Source organism: Chelonia mydas, chromosome 23, assembly GCF_015237465.2.
Source record: "Chelonia mydas isolate rCheMyd1 chromosome 23, rCheMyd1.pri.v2, whole genome shotgun sequence".
In the NCBI taxonomy this organism is placed as follows: Eukaryota; Metazoa; Chordata; order Testudines; family Cheloniidae; genus Chelonia; species Chelonia mydas.
In genome coordinates this window covers 4960270-4977324 of record NC_051263.2, presented here as the reverse complement: position 1 = coordinate 4977324, position 17055 = coordinate 4960270, and the positions used below count along the sequence as shown (strand labels likewise).

The window sequence follows — 17055 nt, the reverse complement described above, 5'->3', positions numbered from 1 at the left end:
GCTCGCATGTGTGAAATGCCCACATGAGCAGAGCCACACACAGGAGGCAAGCCACAGGCTATGCAGGTGGCCTGCAGCAGCTGCCCTGCACCAGGGCCTGAGCAGGGTCCGGGCTTGGTTGGGAGGAGTCCAGGAAACCTCAGGAAGTGGTGCATTGGGCACTAGGGGGTGCTGCACTGCTGGAGGCACAGGCAGGCAGACGGACCTAAACCCAAGACCTTGCGCTCGCTTAAGTTCCCAGGGCACGTCCCGTTCCCTACCACCACCCACCCGAGAGTCAGTATCAAATCTGAGATGTGGGGCAGAGTCCAGCTTGGATGATTCCAACTGCAGTTTCAATAAGATAACAGATTCTCCTTCACTTCCTATCCTAAACTGATCCTGTCCTACTCTGTGCGACGTCACTACACGCTGCGCCCCAGAGGCAGCTGCATTTCAGCAGGGGAGTGAGAGTGCGCCCCCATCTGTACAAACAATTGCTGCATAGACCTGGCTCAATGCAGTGACAAGGAGGGGGAAGAACCTGCTTCTTATTCCAAAGGGGGTTTATCGAGGCAGATTTTTTCACATACGATTCAGTCTTGTGATTAAACAGGACAAAAAAAAAAAACAACCCAAAGAGGTCAAATAAATATACAATAAAAAGTTAAACGGCATTAAAAAGGCGAGTGCTCTCAGTTTGGATAAATACAGCACACCGATACATACAGTATATTGGGGACGTCGGGCGAGGTTTTCAAGAGCGGCTAGCGATTTGATTTCTTGGGGAGCTCCCCTGCCTCGCCATGGCCTAATGTGGCCTGATTGCCAGAGGGCAGCTGGCTCAGCAACGCCCCCCTTTAGAGCTGGCACCCCGCAATCGCTAGTCGGTTTGAAAATACCAGCGGTAGAGACTATCACACAGTGATAACATGGTTTGTGGTCACTTTAGCTTCAGCCCTTTAGGTGTCTCTGGGTTCGGTTTCAATCAGATTTCATTTGTACAGAATATACAAGGAGTTTTTCTTTGTTACAGGCGATAAGATGAAACAAAGGAGAGATGGCAGGGGATGCCAACCAGGGGGCAGGGATCTGCACCCCTCCGGCCAGGGTGGAATCAGTCCCCGCCCCCAGTAGAGAGGTTTGAGAGAGCCCTGCGATCAAAGCTAACATTCCCCTTTTCATTCCCCCCTCGTCGGTCTGGTTCCTGGTGTCGTCATGGGATTCTGCCTGAAGCAGCAACATGGCACAGGCTGCAGGGGGCATCCCACGGAGTGATGGGTTAGTGTCCAAGCCAAAGCAGAGAAGCCGCCCCTGCTGAGATGGGGGAGATGGTTCCTGATGTGGCGAGGGTAACACTCAGCCGCTCAACGGCACCATGCACTTTGCAAACAGGGGGCGGGGAGGAAGAATTACTGTCCCCCTTGAGGATAGGGAAAGGGCGATGCTGGGAGGGAAAGGGACTGCCCCAAGGAGTAGGAACAGAACCCAGGAGTCCTGACTCCCAGCAGGCCTTCTGCCCTAACCATTAGGCCCCAGTGCCTCTCAAGCAGGGTTGCAGTCTCGGTGACATTAGCAGAGCTGGGGGGGGGGGGGGGGGGGGAGGTGGCATGTGCCCACAGGCAGAGCCTAGGTCACTGTCTGAGGGTGGGGGGCAGGTAGGGAAGGCATTGTAGCCCTGGGTATATGGACTTTATTGCTGGGGTGATGGCAAGGGCGACTCTTCCCCAAACCGACTCTTAGCGCCGTGGGATCCATCAGGCTCCGTGACGGCTGTGTCCAACCCTTGCCAGGGGAATGCCCGGCCTGCTGGCACTGGCTTGCTTGGGGGAGCGGGTAGGGGGTGTTTGGCCAGTGCACCCACCCTAGGTAACACTGCTCATGTCCAGTCCTGGCAAGGGTGGCCTTGCCCCCTGGGAGCAGCATGGGGGTTTAGTGTTCTGGGGGGAGCACTCCAGGTGCCAGGCTCTGCCTGGACTGCGCTGGGGGTGGGCCGAGAACCAGGCTGCAGTCGGAGGGCAGGAGAACCGTTCGTGGATGAATGGAGCTCCTCTCACAGGGCAGGCAGGCAACCCTGGGCTAAGGGAGCAGCAGTGTCACACAGGAACTGCCTGCTCGGAGACCCCCCTCCTCTGGCAGGAAGGGATTATTGCTACAATAAGGTAGGAAGCCAAGGAGGCTGAGAGCTGCCCCCCAGGACCTGATGGGGCCGGGATCCAGGGCAGCGCCAAGCAGGCCAGGGGCAGGAGGAGGAGATCTGACATGGGAGGCTGGCTGGCCTGCAAACTGAAGGGCTAATAGGGCAGCGTGGTTTGCACAGCTGGGCCGAGGGCAGCAGCAGCCTTGGAGACCAAAACACTCCAAATCAGGCCCGGTGGCGCTGCCCCCTGCAGGGGTGAGAGGGGAGGGCAGCACCCATCGGCCCCTCCACTGTCAACGCTGTGAACCCTGGTCCTGAGTCCCGTCCCCCTGTCCCAGTCACTCGCCTGGGCTGGCAGCAGCCTGGAAACTGCCTTGCTATCCCCACACTGCTCCCCGCAGGAAGGAACCTTCCTGGCCTGACCCAACGCACTGGAGCCTCTTATCCCAGGTGAACCTGAGCAACCTCCCAGCTGGCCCCCTCTTAAAATCAGTGCCCCTCCCTCCCTGGCTCTCCAGCCCCCCTTGTGATCACTAAGTCTGCCCCCAAACCCCTCCTGACGACGGGTCTGGCGTCAGCCGGCAAGGGCAGCTCGGCTGGAAGCCGGCTGCAAGGGGCCGGCAGGGGACAGCTCAGGGAGGAAAGGAAGAGGCCAGGAGACAGTTCTGGAGGGTTTGTGAATCCTAAAGGTCCAGGGGTTACTTTGTGGTCTGGCAGTGCCTTGCCCAGGGAAGTTAGGGGCAGCAAGGGCTGCCCTGGTGCTGGGGAGGGGACGAGTGCCCAACGTCATGGAACAGCTGTGCCCAGCCCCTCCCCGCCATTATCCGTGCCTGGCCCTGAACACTTTCCACTCGCTCGCTGGGAAATAAAACCAGGCGACCTTGAAACAAGCAGAAAAAAAACATTCCAGAATCTGGCTGCTGGGCCCTGAGGGCACGGAGAGGGCTGGTCACGGGGCTGTCATCCTCCCCTGCCTGCCCTCCCCAGCCACACACGTCCGTGCCACTCCACTGGGTGAGAAGAGCCGCCCCTTGGCAGTAGGTCCTGAGCTGTGGGGAGGTGGGGGAGATATGCTCATCGCCATACGGGGTTAGCACCTCTGGAGAGTCCCGGGGACCCACCTGTTGGGGGAGACAAGAGGAGTATGCCAGTAGCAGGCAAGGGAGCGGGGCGGGGGGCCCTCTGGCCTCCCACTCCAGCGCTGCCCTGTCCCGCAGCCCCAGCTCACCTGCAGGATCCTCTGCCGCTCATACAAAGACCTTGGCAAGGGCGTCGGCCCCGGCACTGGCGATCAGGGCCTTGCTGGGGTGGAAGGCCACAGCGTGGATGGCCTCCTCGTGCTTCTTGCGGTGGGCCGTGATCTCCTGCACGCACGTCTTGTTGTCCAGGTTCCAGAGGCGCAGAGAGCAGTCATGGCCTGGGAGAGCCATCGGAGAAGGGTCACCCGTGGTCAGGGGAGAAGATACTCACCCACGGAGTCGGGAATAGAACTCAGGAGTCCTGGCTCCCAGCCCCCCTCGCTCTAACCACTAGACCCCACTGCCCTGCCAGTCCTGGCTCCCATTTCCCTGCTCTTCCCTCAAAGCTCAGCCAGCAAAGCCCAGAGCTCCCCCGCACAACACTCTGGGTCGCTTGTTTACTGCACTTAGTGCTGGATTCTGGATTCACTTCCCACTGAACACGCCCAGCATGGGCAGTACCAGGCCAAATGCCCCTGCATTGCTCCCTGCACTGGAGGGACACCTCCCGCTAGGGGTGGGACAGGCGAGCCCAGCCCCCATGACCCATTCGGTCCTCGGCCCCTCTGACGCAGTCCAGAGGGCAGGTCTAGCCATGCCAGCGGCGATGGCAGGTGCCCTGCTCGGAAGTTGCTGAGATCCAGCAAACTCATTTCACTCCGGGGCCACGTGGGTGGGAACAATTTTTGGTCCCCGCTGGATTTGAACACCCAGATCACTGCCCATCCTCCCCCCGGCAGGTGACTCTCAAAGCCGAAAGCAGGCAAGATACATGCAGCTGGGGGGCAGGGTGGAGCAGAAAGACACTTACTTCCAGACATGAGGAAGACCCCGTTGGGGTCCACGGCGAGGCAGGTGACAGCGTCCAAGTGAGCGACCATGGAGTGGATGGCTTTCCCTTGGCACGGAGAGGAGAAAGGGTTAATAGGGCAGCTCCCACGCATGCCTGGGGCCTGCTCTAACCACTAGGTGTTCTCCTCACAACCCATGGGGTGGGGTAGCTTACAGCGCTGGATTCCCCATGGGCATGGGAAAGGTGGCTCCCTCTACTGGGGGGGTCTTGGAGCAGCATGCTTAGGGGAGGGCACTGAGGGGCCGCCAGGGTGGCAAGAGGGGATGGGACCCTCCTGGGGAAGGGGGAGACAGTGACACCCCCAGGTGGGTGAGTGGGGTGGGCTGGGAGCCATCAAATCTGTAGACACGGTCTGTTCAAGGCAGGTGAGGGGAGCTGGAGGGCAGACTGGTCCTTGGGAGGGACATGGGCCTTGCGAGGGAGCTGATTCCATCGCATCATGGGTGAGTCTCCCTGCGAAGGGCGCACAGGGAGGCTCGCACGTGCACCCTGGGGAGATGGCAGGCGGCACAGCAGGGGCTGGGCCCTGCATGCACAGATTTCACCCCATAACTGCCACCTACCTCTCTTCCCACCCGCAGCAGACAGGGGATGCCCAAGGCAGGACCCCAAAGCACAGTGATGTCAGAGCCTCCCTCAAGAGCCTCAAGGCTGTGGGAGAGATGGCCCCAGGAGGTGGAGCTCTGGGAAACAGCAAGGCCCTTCGCCCCTAGGAGATTGGGCTGGCTGCCTTCCTGCCAGGGGGTGGGGCTGAGAAGGGGGCAGCAGGTCTGTCCCAGCCGCCAGCAGACGGCTGCCCTACCTGTCCGGTTGTCCAAGAAGCGGATCCCTCGGTCATCGTGCGCTGTGATGGTGACGGGCTGCGTCGGATGGCTCACCACGTGATTGATTTGACTGAATCCTGGGTCAGAACATGGGAGAGGGAGCAGGTTACCACCGAACCATCCATTCCCCCTCATCCCCCCACGCTGGCCTGACCCCTCCTGTGCTCATCCCTCTACCGCCCCCTGCTGGAGAAGTGCCTCCCAGGCAAGGATCTCAAAGCACAAACTAAACTGCTGGGCCTCACCGCCGCCTGGGAGATGGACACCTCACGGCGGGGAGGGAGGGAATCAGGGAGAGGCAGTGACTTGCCTACCATCACACAGCAAATCAATAAGAGCTGTGAACAGAAACCAGGAGTCCTGACTCCCAGCCTCCCCCACCCTCCCGTGCTCTAACCACTAGACCCCACTCCCCTCCCACAGCTGGGACTAGAACGCAGGAGTCACCCCAGCTCACCAGTGGTGGCTCTGGATTCCAGCGTCAGGATGGGCTGGGAGGTCTCCAGGTCGTACAGCACCGTGTTGCCTGTTCGGAAGGCGGCCACAACATGGGCAGGGTCCATGCTGGCGAACACGACAGAGGTAGGAATTCCGTACTCTGCGGGAGGGGCGGGGACACAGGGAGAACAATGAAGGCCGCCTTACGGGACCAACCGTCACGTTTCAGTGCCAAGACCACCCCTGCTGTGGCGCCAGACAGAGCAAAGCATTCCAACCGCACTAACACACAAGCCTCAACCCAACCACTCCCAAAATGCAGCCATCTCTGGGGTGGAGTATGTCACGTGCACACAGCAACGGCACAAAGTTTACAACGGGAAGTGAAGTGCCTCCCTGTATCCCATTGAAACTAGAGGTCTGTTAGAGAGGCAGAACGGCATTCCCTGAGCTGGAATTTGACCAGGGCATCGGGCAGCATCGTGACTTTTTGGGAAGTTACCAAGGGATCTTCAATGCCAAGAGAGAATGGCCCTCGTTTTAGATGGCACCTATCTAAGGTACATATGTGCCCCCCACATCTCTGTAGTATCTGAGAGTCTCACAATCTTTAATGGATTTATCCGCACAGTGCCCATGAGGCAGGGCAGGCCTATAATCCCCATTACACAGATGGGGAAACCGAGGCACAGAGAGACTAAGTGACTTGCCCAAGATCACAAAAGTCTGTGGACGGGCAGGGACTTGAACCCAGGTCTTCCAAGTCCTAGGCTAGGGCCCTAACCAATGGGCCATCCTCCCACCTATTGAAGCACAGCACTCCCTAGTACTGTGCTAGGGCACTGGGGTCAAAACTGACCCAAAAAGAGAGAGATCCCCATGCTGTTCCTAACCCCCCAAAGCCTTAATCTGGTAGGGAACACCCTCTCAAAGGGGCCCCCATTTCCCAGCCTGGCTCTGTTATCCCAGGGTAGGGTTCGCTCACCACGCTCCGTGTTGTAAGTGCTGAGGCAGGATGGGTTCTCGCTAGGGTCCCATATCCTGACCGTGCCATCTGCTGAACACGAAGCCAGGCGGTTCTTGGAAGGGCTGAATGCCAGGCCCCAGATCGCATCCGTGTGGCCTTCCAGGACGTTGCTGAGGACTCCTGGATCTGGGCCAGAAACAACGCCGGGGTCAAGGAGGAGTCACGCCGCATCCTGGCTCCCAGCTGGGGAGTGTCACCCTACTTTGCCCCAGGGCCCTCCTCCAGCTGAGAGTTCCCAGCATACAGTGCTCCACTGCCACTGGAGTGGCCAGGCTGCAGTGCATACTGGGAACTGTAGTCTCCACAGGTCAAGTCAAGGGCCACTGCGCCCTGGTGAGTTTTCTACACCTCAGGTACAGCCCGTCAGCTCCTGAAGAGATTCCAGCACAGCCCTCTGTTGGGTACTGGCACACCCACTCCCCAGCACTGCCACCCTGCCCTCCCCAGAAAACTCCCAGCAACCCCAACGAGACAAAACCACCCTGAAAATCACCCAAAATCTCACATTTGGGCCTCACTCCACCCTCCTCCCAGCTGTCAGGAGACAGGCTGGATACTCTGGGATCTGCTCAGTGTGTAGGGACTGCCAGGGGAGAGGACGGACAGACAGCTGCCTGCACCCACCATAACTGTCGTAAGGATCCATGCTCAAATCCGGGACCCTCCAGAAGCGGATCTTGGTGTCCGTTCCTCCGCTGTAGCAATATTCGCTGTTACAGCCCATGGCAATGGAGAGCACTGGACCCCTGCAGAAACGGGACGGCCACAGAAATGAAGGGCAGGGCGAAGGAAATGGGGCAGAGAAAGAATGGGGGAGGGGGACTTCCAAAGCTGTAGGATGGGGCTTCCCCTCTCTGCTCCACACTCACAAGGACTCTCCCAAGGAGCAAGCGTGGGTGCAAACCACACAGGATGAGCCAACCACAGCCACCCACTAGGGGAAAGGCGCAGCCACGTGGAGCCCATCTGAGCCCTGGGCTTTGGGAAGGCATTCGGGGGGTCAGAGCACCCTCTAGTGGCAAAGTCTCTCGTTTGGCACTCCAGACAGCACCTGCCTGGACTGAACCACTCGTCCCTCGTAGACCGACGGAGTCGTTTAATGAACTTGCAAGACACCGGAGCTGCACTAACTGCACTTGTGGGTAGGCTGGGGGTTCAGAATTAGCCCTGACCCTCTCGCCCCAACCTCCTGCGGGTTTAAGCCTCACCCCTTCATTAAATCACAGACTGCCGAGACCAGGGTTCCAACATCCGATCCCAAAGGCTGTACTGGGGCCCAGGATCCAGACTCTAGGGTCATGGGCTTGACTCTCTGGGACCACAGAGTACATTAGGGAGATGCTCCGGCCAGAGTCACTCATGGATTTTGGACCCTGGGATCAATACACGGGTGGGGAGATGCCCCTTTGGGCAGAGGTACCAGGCATCAGCCTCATACCCCAGGACTCACCTGTGTGCCCGGAAAGCGTAGACCGGCTCCACATCCAGTGCGGCGTTCCTGCAGCAGGAAAGGAAAGGGCAGAGATTAGCGGGGGGGACCCCCAGCTGGTAGGGCTGGATGCTTTATACTCTACTGCCCAGCAGGACTGGCTCAGGGACAGGGCCGGACCTCACAGTGGAAAGGCCCAGGGTTCAATGTGTGACCTTCCCTCAGCATCAGGGGAGAAGGGGAGGGGATGTTGCTTGGATTTTAACCCTTTTGTGCCCACGTGAAACTGAACAAATCAGGTTAACAGCTGGCAGTGCTCCCCTTCCCCACCTCCCCATCCCAAAATAACCAGCCCCACATGCAGCATGATGTGGAATGCCAGGGGGGAACCTTGAGGGGCTGCTGGCTAACAGATGCCTTAGACACGTGGGTGTATTTATGTTCTCCCTTCCCTAGATTTGGTTTTTACAAGGTGTGGTTAACGCATCTGCCTGGCAATCCCTCCCCCACGCAGCGCCTCCTGCTGGCCCTGCTGAGCCTGGCATGCTCCCCAAGCTACAGGCGAGGCTCACTTCTTGGCAGCAACCGTCTTCTGGAGGTTCCACAGCTTCAGCGTGCCATCCTCAGAGGCTGTGACTAGCGCGGACTCTGTGTGGTGGAAAACCAGGGCTCGGATCCCGTCGTAGTGACTCCGGAGGGTGAACTTGGGATTCCAGGTCTTCTTAAAGGCGTCCTTGCCGTCTGACAGCTGGAAACACAAAACAAGGCCGCATGATCACAGCTACGCTCTCCTCCTCCTCTGAGCTGGGCCAAGCCATCTCTGTCCATTTTCAATTAAAGCCCCCGACAGGGACCAGCAGCCAGGCTGCTTCTGCACATCCTCTGCCATTCTCTGAAAACATCCACTCAATGTGCAGCAGCAGTCCAAAAAGCGAACAGAATGCTGGGAATCATTAAGAAAGGGAAAAACAGAAAATATCATATTGCCTCTACATAAATACATGGTACGCCCACATCTTAGATACTGTGTGTAGATGTGGTCGCCCCATCTCAAAAAAGATATATTGGAATTGGAAAAGGTTCAGAAAAGGGCAACAAAAATGATTAGGTTATGGAACAGTTGCCAGATGAGGAGAGATTAATAAACTGGGACTTTTCAGCTTGGAAAAGAGACGACTAAGAGGGGATATGATTGAGGTCTATAAAATCATGACTGGTGTTGAGAAAGTAAATAAGGAAGTGTTATTTACTCCTTCTCATAATACAAGAACTAGGGGCCACCAAATGAAATTAATAGGCAGCAGGTTTAAAACAAACAAAAGGAAGTATTTTTTTCACACAATGCACAGTCAACCTGTGGAACTCCTTGCCAGAGGATACTGTGGAGGCCAAGACTATAACCGGGTTCAAAAAAGAACTAGATAAGTTCATGGAGGATAGGTCCATCAATGGCTATTAGCCAGGATGGGCAGGGATGGTGTCCTTAGCCTCTGTTTACCAGAAGCTGGGAATGGGCGATGGGATGGATCACTTGATGATGACCTGTTCTGTTCATTCCCTCTGGGGCACCTGGCATTGGCCACTGTCGGAAGACAGGACACCAGGCTAGATGGACCTTTGGTCTGACCCAATATGGCCGTTCTTATGTTCTGCTTGTGGGTTATTATCCCAAGCATCTGCCTGCCTGCTGGCTCAGTACCACACCTGTCTTAACCACATTAGGTCCTTATATGGCCTCCATCACTATGGTATCAGAGCACCTCCTCTCAACACCTTGTGAGGCAGGGCAGAGCAGGGGTATTATTATTATTAGTCTCTTTTCGCACAGCACCTAGCACAATGGGGCCCTGGGCCATGACTAGGGCTCCTATGCGCTAACGTAATACACCTAATAAATAATAATTTCACTGATGGGGAAACTGAGGCACAGTGACTCACCCAAGGTCACAGAGGCATCGTGTGGCAAAGGAGAGACTTGAATCAGGTCTCCCAAGTCCCAGGCAAGAGTCATAACCACTCCTCTCAACCCCAACAGGCTCAGTTACAAACTTTTGCTGATGCCACCAGCAACATGGCTTTTCATGGAATTATGGAGCTACAGAGCTGGAAGGGACCCCAAGAGATCCTCTAGTCCACCCCTCTGCACTGCGGCAGGGCTGAGGCTACCTCTTGTCTGGCCCTGGGAGCCATGTGCTCAGGTCTGGCGCTGGGAACGCTCAGGACAGAGCAGGGGTGGATTAGAACAAAACTCTTCTCAGAAGAGCTAAGAGAGGCAGGAAAAAAACATCCAAACTGGCCTCGTACTCCTTCCTGCACTGGAAAATGGCTGCATACTTGAAAGGGAAACGAGCAATCCAGTAGAGACTGGTCAAACTGGTATGTTCACTGGCTATGCAGGAGGGTGTTCTGGTGGTCCCATAGGAATCAGAGTTTGCTCCATATGTCCCAGACCCACTCCAAGAAGGCCCCACCTCTAGCCCCCACTAGAGTTCCCATCTGGGGACTACTAGTAGACATGTCCTGCTGGATGCCAACTGTCTGCCTGGTGCCCATGGAGCAAGACAGCATCTGTATCAGACAGGACCCAATCATGTGGTCTGTCCATCTGCTCCACACCCAGATAAGCTGGTAGCTAGCGCAGCCCCCAAAGCACAGGGGTCCCTGCAGCTCCCTGCATGGAACTCCCCCCCAACCCCAGCACGCAGGCAGCTGGCTTCTGCACCAGCTGAGATCCTCAGGTTACTTCCTGCAGAGGGCATTAAAATACAGTCCAAGCTGAGGGAGACAGCAGCTAGGTCTGTGGAGAGAAAGACTGCTAAACTCCAACCAGGGGGTGAATGGGAGGAGATGTTCCTGGATGCTGCTGTGCCCAGGGACCTCAGGTGCCAGAAAGATCCCCAGGCTGTGGGGCTCATTAGACTCATCTTGATGGGCAGATGTCAGTGCAAAGGACAGCTGGGTATTAGAGCCCACGGAATAGGATGTACGGAGCGGTGCTGTGCCACGGATACCTGGCCCCACAGGCAGCACTGACTAACGCTGAAGGAGCCTGGGCTAAGGGCCAGCTCGGAAAGCTGGGGTGAGGAGATGACGCCGGCTACTCACATCACAACTGAGCTCGTTGTCGTTGGTGACGGTCAGGTCCGCCAGGTCCCCCAGACTTACTTCCCCTCCGCCGATGGTGTCCATGATAAACACGTCCGAGGAGAAGCCAAGCGACCCTGCTGCAAGGGGAGAAGGGGCAAAGCTCAGGGCTAACTGGAGAGGTGCCAGGTGGGAGCAGGTTTACAACTGGAGGAAAGGCAGCGGTATTCCAAGCTTGAGAAGGGTATGCTGGGAGCACCCCTAGGTGGGAGGTGGTCTGTAGGGCCTCTGTAACTGGGGATTTGCTGAAGAGGTCCAAAGAGGATCAGAGGAACATGACAGCTAGAGCGTGATGGACCCCTCCCCCCCCTCCCCGCAACTTCTCCCCTCCATAACACAATCCCCGCCCCACAGCCAGAAACAGGAGGGGAACAAAGGGACTAGGTGTTACCTTCATGAGACCTGGGGTGACTGGAGATGGCAGATGGAACGGATGGTTTAGGAGGCAGCCCATCAACGTCCCGGAGATCGGCAAGCATGCCTTGAAGCTTAACTCTCCGGCTCTCTGCAGAGGAAGGAAAGATGAGGAAGGTTAAAATCCAGGCCCTGGCAGCATGGTAAGAGACAGGTAGCTTCTTTGGGAACAGGACAAGACCCCTGAAATATGGGTTTGCCCTCAGCATTTGTTAGTTTCACTGCTTCCCCTGTTCTTGGTGGAAGTCCTTCATCCAGCCACATGGGAAAGAGAAACATGCAAGAAGAGGAATTCAGTGAAGCCCTATGGCCTGTGCTACGCAGGGGGTCAGACTAGCTGCTCACAATGGTCCCTTCTGGCCTGGGAATCTACGAAGAGGAAAAGAACCAAAGGAACAGGCCTGGGACCTATTTTGTTCTATAAGGGTTCTTATCTCGCCCTCATCATCAGGGCGCCTTTCAGACATGCAGTAACTGACACAATAACCACCTCTCCCCTGTGGTTTGTTCTATCCCACAAGGGCGGGGATTGTGGGGGGGGGGGGGGGGCGGTGTTTTGGTAAAGTTTTGCTGTTGATTAAAATGTCCACACCACTCTGTGTTTCTGTTAGAGGAGCCTGGTCGGAGCAGTGCTCCCAGCACTGGGAGCAAAGGGTGGGCGGATTTCGGATAGTCCTTAGCTCCTGGGGGAGTTTGTTCCGCAGTCTGGGACTGGCCCCTGAGGACAATCCTTCTCCTGCGCAGACAGGCGTTACGCTGATGGTAACAAAGTTCCATGGTGCTGGAGGAGCAGCGTCATCAACCATGCTCCCCACCCTGGAGCCTCTTTTAGATCTAGCCTGGGCCCGGGCTACAGAGGGCCTTGAAGATAAGGACTGAGACCGCGAACTAGATTCAGTTTCTGCAGGTTGCCGGTGTAGAGGGCAGAGGATAGGTGTGACGTGCACACAGCAGCCAGTGCTGCTGACCCAAAACTGCCTTTGACTCATGGTTTGAAGCTGATGATGCTCCTTTAAAAAGAAAGCTTTCCTTCCAGGCTGGGACACTGCATGGCCCATTGCAGCCCGGAAGAAATGTGGAGTGTTAAATTCCTGAGAACACAAGGTTGTAGCAGCTCTAGAGGGCGCTCACGTCATATGGAGTCCAGGCCCAGGGGCTAGGACCAGCTTCACTGCCAGGAACTGGAGCTGCCAGGAGCCAGGCTGGAATCACTGATGGGGGGGAATGGACTACTGTACGAGTGTATGTGGGAACAGGGGAGGGAACGCTTCATGCCATCCAAGCCTGCAGAGGAAGCGCAACCGCCCGGTGCTTTCCTGCTGAAGGCTGGTTGAGGGCAGCCCCGAGGGGAAAGCAGGATCATCCCGACCGGACATGGGAACAGCAGCTGCCGCTAGCAATGTGCTCCTCAGGAAGTCTGCGTTTCCTCTCTGAAAGCTCAGAGCACTGCTGGGGGAGGAAGGAGCCAGGGAACCCCACATCCCTGCAGCAGAGATGGGGAGTCAGTGGCTCTTTCACCTTGCTAGAAACCTTTCCTGGTTTGGGAAGTTTGCAGTGTGACCCAGCAGTAAAGCGCATAACAGATCCCAGGGAAGGGAGGGGGCAGATCCTCTTTACAGGGCTCTTGGGATTTACGTGCAGTTCTAGGCACCATGGTCCCTGGAGGATATGAATGAACCAGAGGGAGTTTGACAAAAAGAAATGATCCAGGAGGGGGCTGAGAGTAAAGGTATTCTTCCTGATTCCTAGCCTTCCTGCTCTAATCACCAGATCCCCACACCCCTCCCCGTCGACTCCCGATAGAACCTGAATCCCAGCCCCCCTGGGCCAGCCATTATACCCCAGTCCTTTCCCATAGCCAGAGACAGAACCCAGGAATCCTGGCTCCCAGCAGTCACGTGCTCTATGCAAAGCTTGGCTAAGCTACGAGGAAGCTGTAGCGGGGACAAGTCGCTGGCTGCATACATGAAGGATGTCACCCCAAAGGTGGGTGGGGAATTCATTTGGCTGACATATGGATGTAATTTGCAGCAATGGAGGGTTAATGTGGGCTGTAAGGAGCTCAGGAATGATCTCCCCCAGGGACGTGCAGAAAAGTGGGGAAGCCCCAGCGCATGGAGAGACAGAACCAGACTGGAGGGTTTGGTCCTGTGGGGATGGCTGCTGGGAGCTCTAGGATCCTATCCACACACTCCCATTACCAAGCTCGTTCCCGTCCCCGGTGCGCCGGGCGTCCCCGGAGCCCTCGCCGTTCTCCCCAGAGCCCAAGAAGTCAAACTCGTTCAAGGCATCCTCAGAGTCTTCTTCATCCTCCTCATCCTCCACCTCGGGCATCAGGGGCTTTGTGGCAAGCTGGTAACACAGACTGGAGAGAGTTAGCCTAGGGCAGGGGGACTCCAAGCTTAGCCTGCTCCCCGCAGCCTGTGGACACAATGCGGAGACACCAGCCCACAGGATTGACAGACCCAGACCTGGGATGGGGCCCAGGTAGATTCTGTTCAACACAGGAGGGCTGGGAGAGGAAGATCAGAGACCATGGCCAAGGAAAGCCTGGGCTACTGATTAGCTAGGGTGGGGCACATCTGCACACGTGGGAAGGACGCTGCCATTCTCCAGGCAGAGTGCTTAGGGGGAGCTGTGTGCACATAGGGCTGCAGTCACTAAAAGGGTTAACTGTTCTATACAAGGCCAATAGCCGCTCATACACACAAGCACAGCGCAGGGCTCTGCACATGCGTGTTAGGACACGTGTGGGCACCAACATTAACACGACTTAGGGCTTCTCTGTCCCATTACCATGCCCCCAGATTGAGCCCTGGGGCGGCAGGTCCCTCTCACCACGGGGCAGGCTGGAGTTGCGAAGGTGAAGTCGTTTCAGGCATCGGTGTGTTATGGCAGTGGGGTCAGACCACCCCTCTGCAATCTCTGCCACGCAGCTGCTGCTGCAGCATGGATCTCGTTAGAAGCCAGAGACACTTAATGGGTAGAAACGGGACAAGGGAACCCTGCAGAAGAAACCACCACTCCCCCATCAGGAAGGGAAAGGGAACCAAGAAAAAGAGGGTGTATGGGGCAATGTTTAGAGCACAGGGGCAGCCAGGAGTCCTAGGTTCTATCCCAACCTCTGGGAGGAGAGTGTCTAGTGGTTAGAGCGGGGGGGCTGCTGGGAATCAGGACTCCTGGGTTCTATCCCCAGCTCTGTCACTGACTCACCATGTGACTGGGCATGTCACTTCCCTGCTTGCTCTGTGCCTCACATCTCCCATCTGTAAAATGGGCACAATGCTGGTGCACCCCGCAGGACAGAGTGTGAGGATTAATTAAAGCACTTTGAGATCCTTGGATGAAAATGCCAGAGGAAGGCCAGGAATTATCATTGCTAGAAGTTTTCACCTTCAGCTCCCACCACCCACAGTAGGGGACAACTTCTTATCCGGCCGCCAAGGCAAACGCAGGAGCATCTGATTATTATGTTACTTGTCCATTTATAGCACTCTTCTGCAGAGGCTTATCAAGCACTTTATAAAGGCGGATGTGTATTAACCTTGTTATACAGCTGGGGAAACAGAGGCACACGGAGAGGACTGGCCCACGGCCATGCAGTGAGACAGTAATAAAGCTGAGAACAGAACCCAAGAGTCCTGACTCCCAGTGAATCCTTGTTCTAACCAATCCACTACACTCTCCTCTCAGAGGAGCCAGGAGTTCTGATGCCCAGTCCCTGCCTTCAGAAACCTATCGGGAGTGCTTGTTAGAGTGGCCCAGGACATGTTAATTGTCTCCTGTCCTTGTAAGACCTGCCTTTACTCGCTGTTTCTTGTGCTGCCGCTGGGTCTCGAGAGGAAGGCCTTCCAGATCTTCCTCTTCATCGCTGTCCTCGTCCTCGCAGTTCTGGAGGAAGGGGATTTTCTCCATCACCGAGCTGCTGATTCGGTCCTTTGTCTCCTTCCCGGCGTTCCTGCCAGAGGCAGAGGTGATACCAGGCCAGCGTTAGGGAACGAGGCTGCACTGCGGCCCCCCGACCCAGCGTAGCCCACTGGGCAGAGAGAATGGAGAGCAGCTGCATTGTGGAGGTCGGGGAGAAGGGATAGAAACCTCCCCGGTTCAGGGCACTAGCTGAGTTCTAACTGCCTGGGGTTGGGAAGTAATGCCATAGGGGTCTCCTGTCACACCTTCCTCTGAAGCAGCTGGGGCCAGCCACTGAGGATCCTGCTCTGCTTCCTATGCTAGGAGAGCTCCACGGCCCAGAGGTCCCTCCCATGGCACCCTGCAGCTGGATATCAACACTTTTGCAGTGAACACATGCACATCCCATTGGGGATGAGACACCATGCAGCAAAACCCCTCGGTGGGGGGCAGCTCCCCCCATACCATGCTGACTCCAGGCAAAGCGCCATCTAGGCAGCACGCCCCCTTTTTACCAAGCAGAATCAGGGCCTATCCCCCTCAACGCAGTGCATCACCCGTCTCCCCCACCAGCCAGACTCTGGGTTGAATGCATCCAGCAGAGACATCCCCCCCAGCTTCCCCCACCAGCCAGAACCCCCCTCATCCAGCAGAAACCTACCCTGCCCAATGAGACACCCCAGGCTGGAACCCCCCTCCCCTGCCAGCAGGATCCCCATCCATCCATCTCGCAGAGCACCCCCTCCCGTAGCAGCCAAACCCCATCCATGCAGCAGCCTGTGAGAATCCCCAGCAAAGAGAAGCACGCAGCCCCCGATATAACTCAAGAGGAGGCATAGAACAGCGATGCCCCCTACAGGAGGGGGGCAAGATGTATGGACAGGACAGAGGGCTGCCCCCTCACCTTTTAATCTGTTCCTCGATCTGTTTGACAAGCAACGACTCGCCCCCGTTCAGCCCAGGGGGCCCCGGAGCAGGACCCAGCCCCAAGTCGCTGGGCTCAACGGTGCCGTTCAGCTCCACAGAGCAGCGGCCCAGCAGGGAGCGCACTCGCTTGGAACGCATGTCCAGGATGGTGTCTGTGTAGCCCACTTCTTCCAGGTACCTGCGATGAGGGAGAAAGGCGAGTTGAGAGCTAGGGTCCAGGGCAGGACAGCATAACACTCTCCGTCTACGGATCTCCACGTACTTTAGAGACATGGCGGGTCAGCAATCTCTCCAGAGCTGGCATGGGAAAGGGACTGCTCCAAGTCAGCAAAGCAGACCTGAGAACTTCCCCCTTGCAGTCCTGTGCGCTCCCTCATTTTGTCCGTGATGTCAAGAAGGCTGCACAGACTTAGGGGGAAAATGAGGGAGGCCCAGGCAGATCCCCAAGGAGTCCCTCTCTGGAGGAGGGTGCAGCATGAGACAGCCCTCCACGCTGCCAGCAGCATTTGATCCTCAGAGGGTGGTGGCTCTCCCAGCCACAGGGCAGATGCCACATTAAAGGGAACATAACTGCAGAGAGGAAGCGTGGGCCTGTGGGTGAGGCACAGGGCTGGGAGTCAAGAGAACTGGGTTCTATCCCCTTAGCGCGGCCACAGGCTTGCTGGGTGACCTCGGGCAAGTCACTTGCATTCTCAGCATCTCTGTTCCCACCCAGTACACATGGGGTTAATGTTAC

The 17055-nt window shown here is 56.8% G+C and overlaps 1 protein-coding gene across 5 annotated transcripts in view; it reads right to left on the bottom strand.

Moving 5' to 3' along the window:
* Positions 1–527: 527 nt before the first annotated feature.
* Positions 528–17055, bottom strand: part of STRN4 (striatin 4) — a 27096-nt gene continuing 10568 nt past the window's right edge. For 4 of the 5 annotated variants that reach the window (XM_037884627.2, XM_043534804.1, XM_037884630.2 and 1 more), the window contains exons 5-18: positions 16297–16497; positions 15288–15444; positions 13688–13838; positions 11464–11577; positions 11034–11152; positions 8501–8676; positions 7950–7997; positions 7124–7245; positions 6458–6625; positions 5492–5632; positions 5013–5111; positions 4169–4255; positions 3348–3536; positions 528–3240 (exon numbers count right to left, since the gene is read on the bottom strand). In XM_037884627.2, the coding sequence (XP_037740555.1) occupies positions 3367–3536; positions 4169–4255; positions 5013–5111; positions 5492–5632; positions 6458–6625; positions 7124–7245; positions 7950–7997; positions 8501–8676; positions 11034–11152; positions 11464–11577; positions 13688–13838; positions 15288–15444; positions 16297–16497 (1753 nt within the window). In that variant the 3' untranslated portion in view covers positions 528–3240; positions 3348–3366. The remainder of the gene's footprint in view (positions 3241–3347; positions 3537–4168; positions 4256–5012; positions 5112–5491; positions 5633–6457; positions 6626–7123; positions 7246–7949; positions 7998–8500; positions 8677–11033; positions 11153–11463; positions 11578–13687; positions 13839–15287; positions 15445–16296; positions 16498–17055) is intronic. The other variant, XM_037884628.2, reaches the window with a different exon arrangement.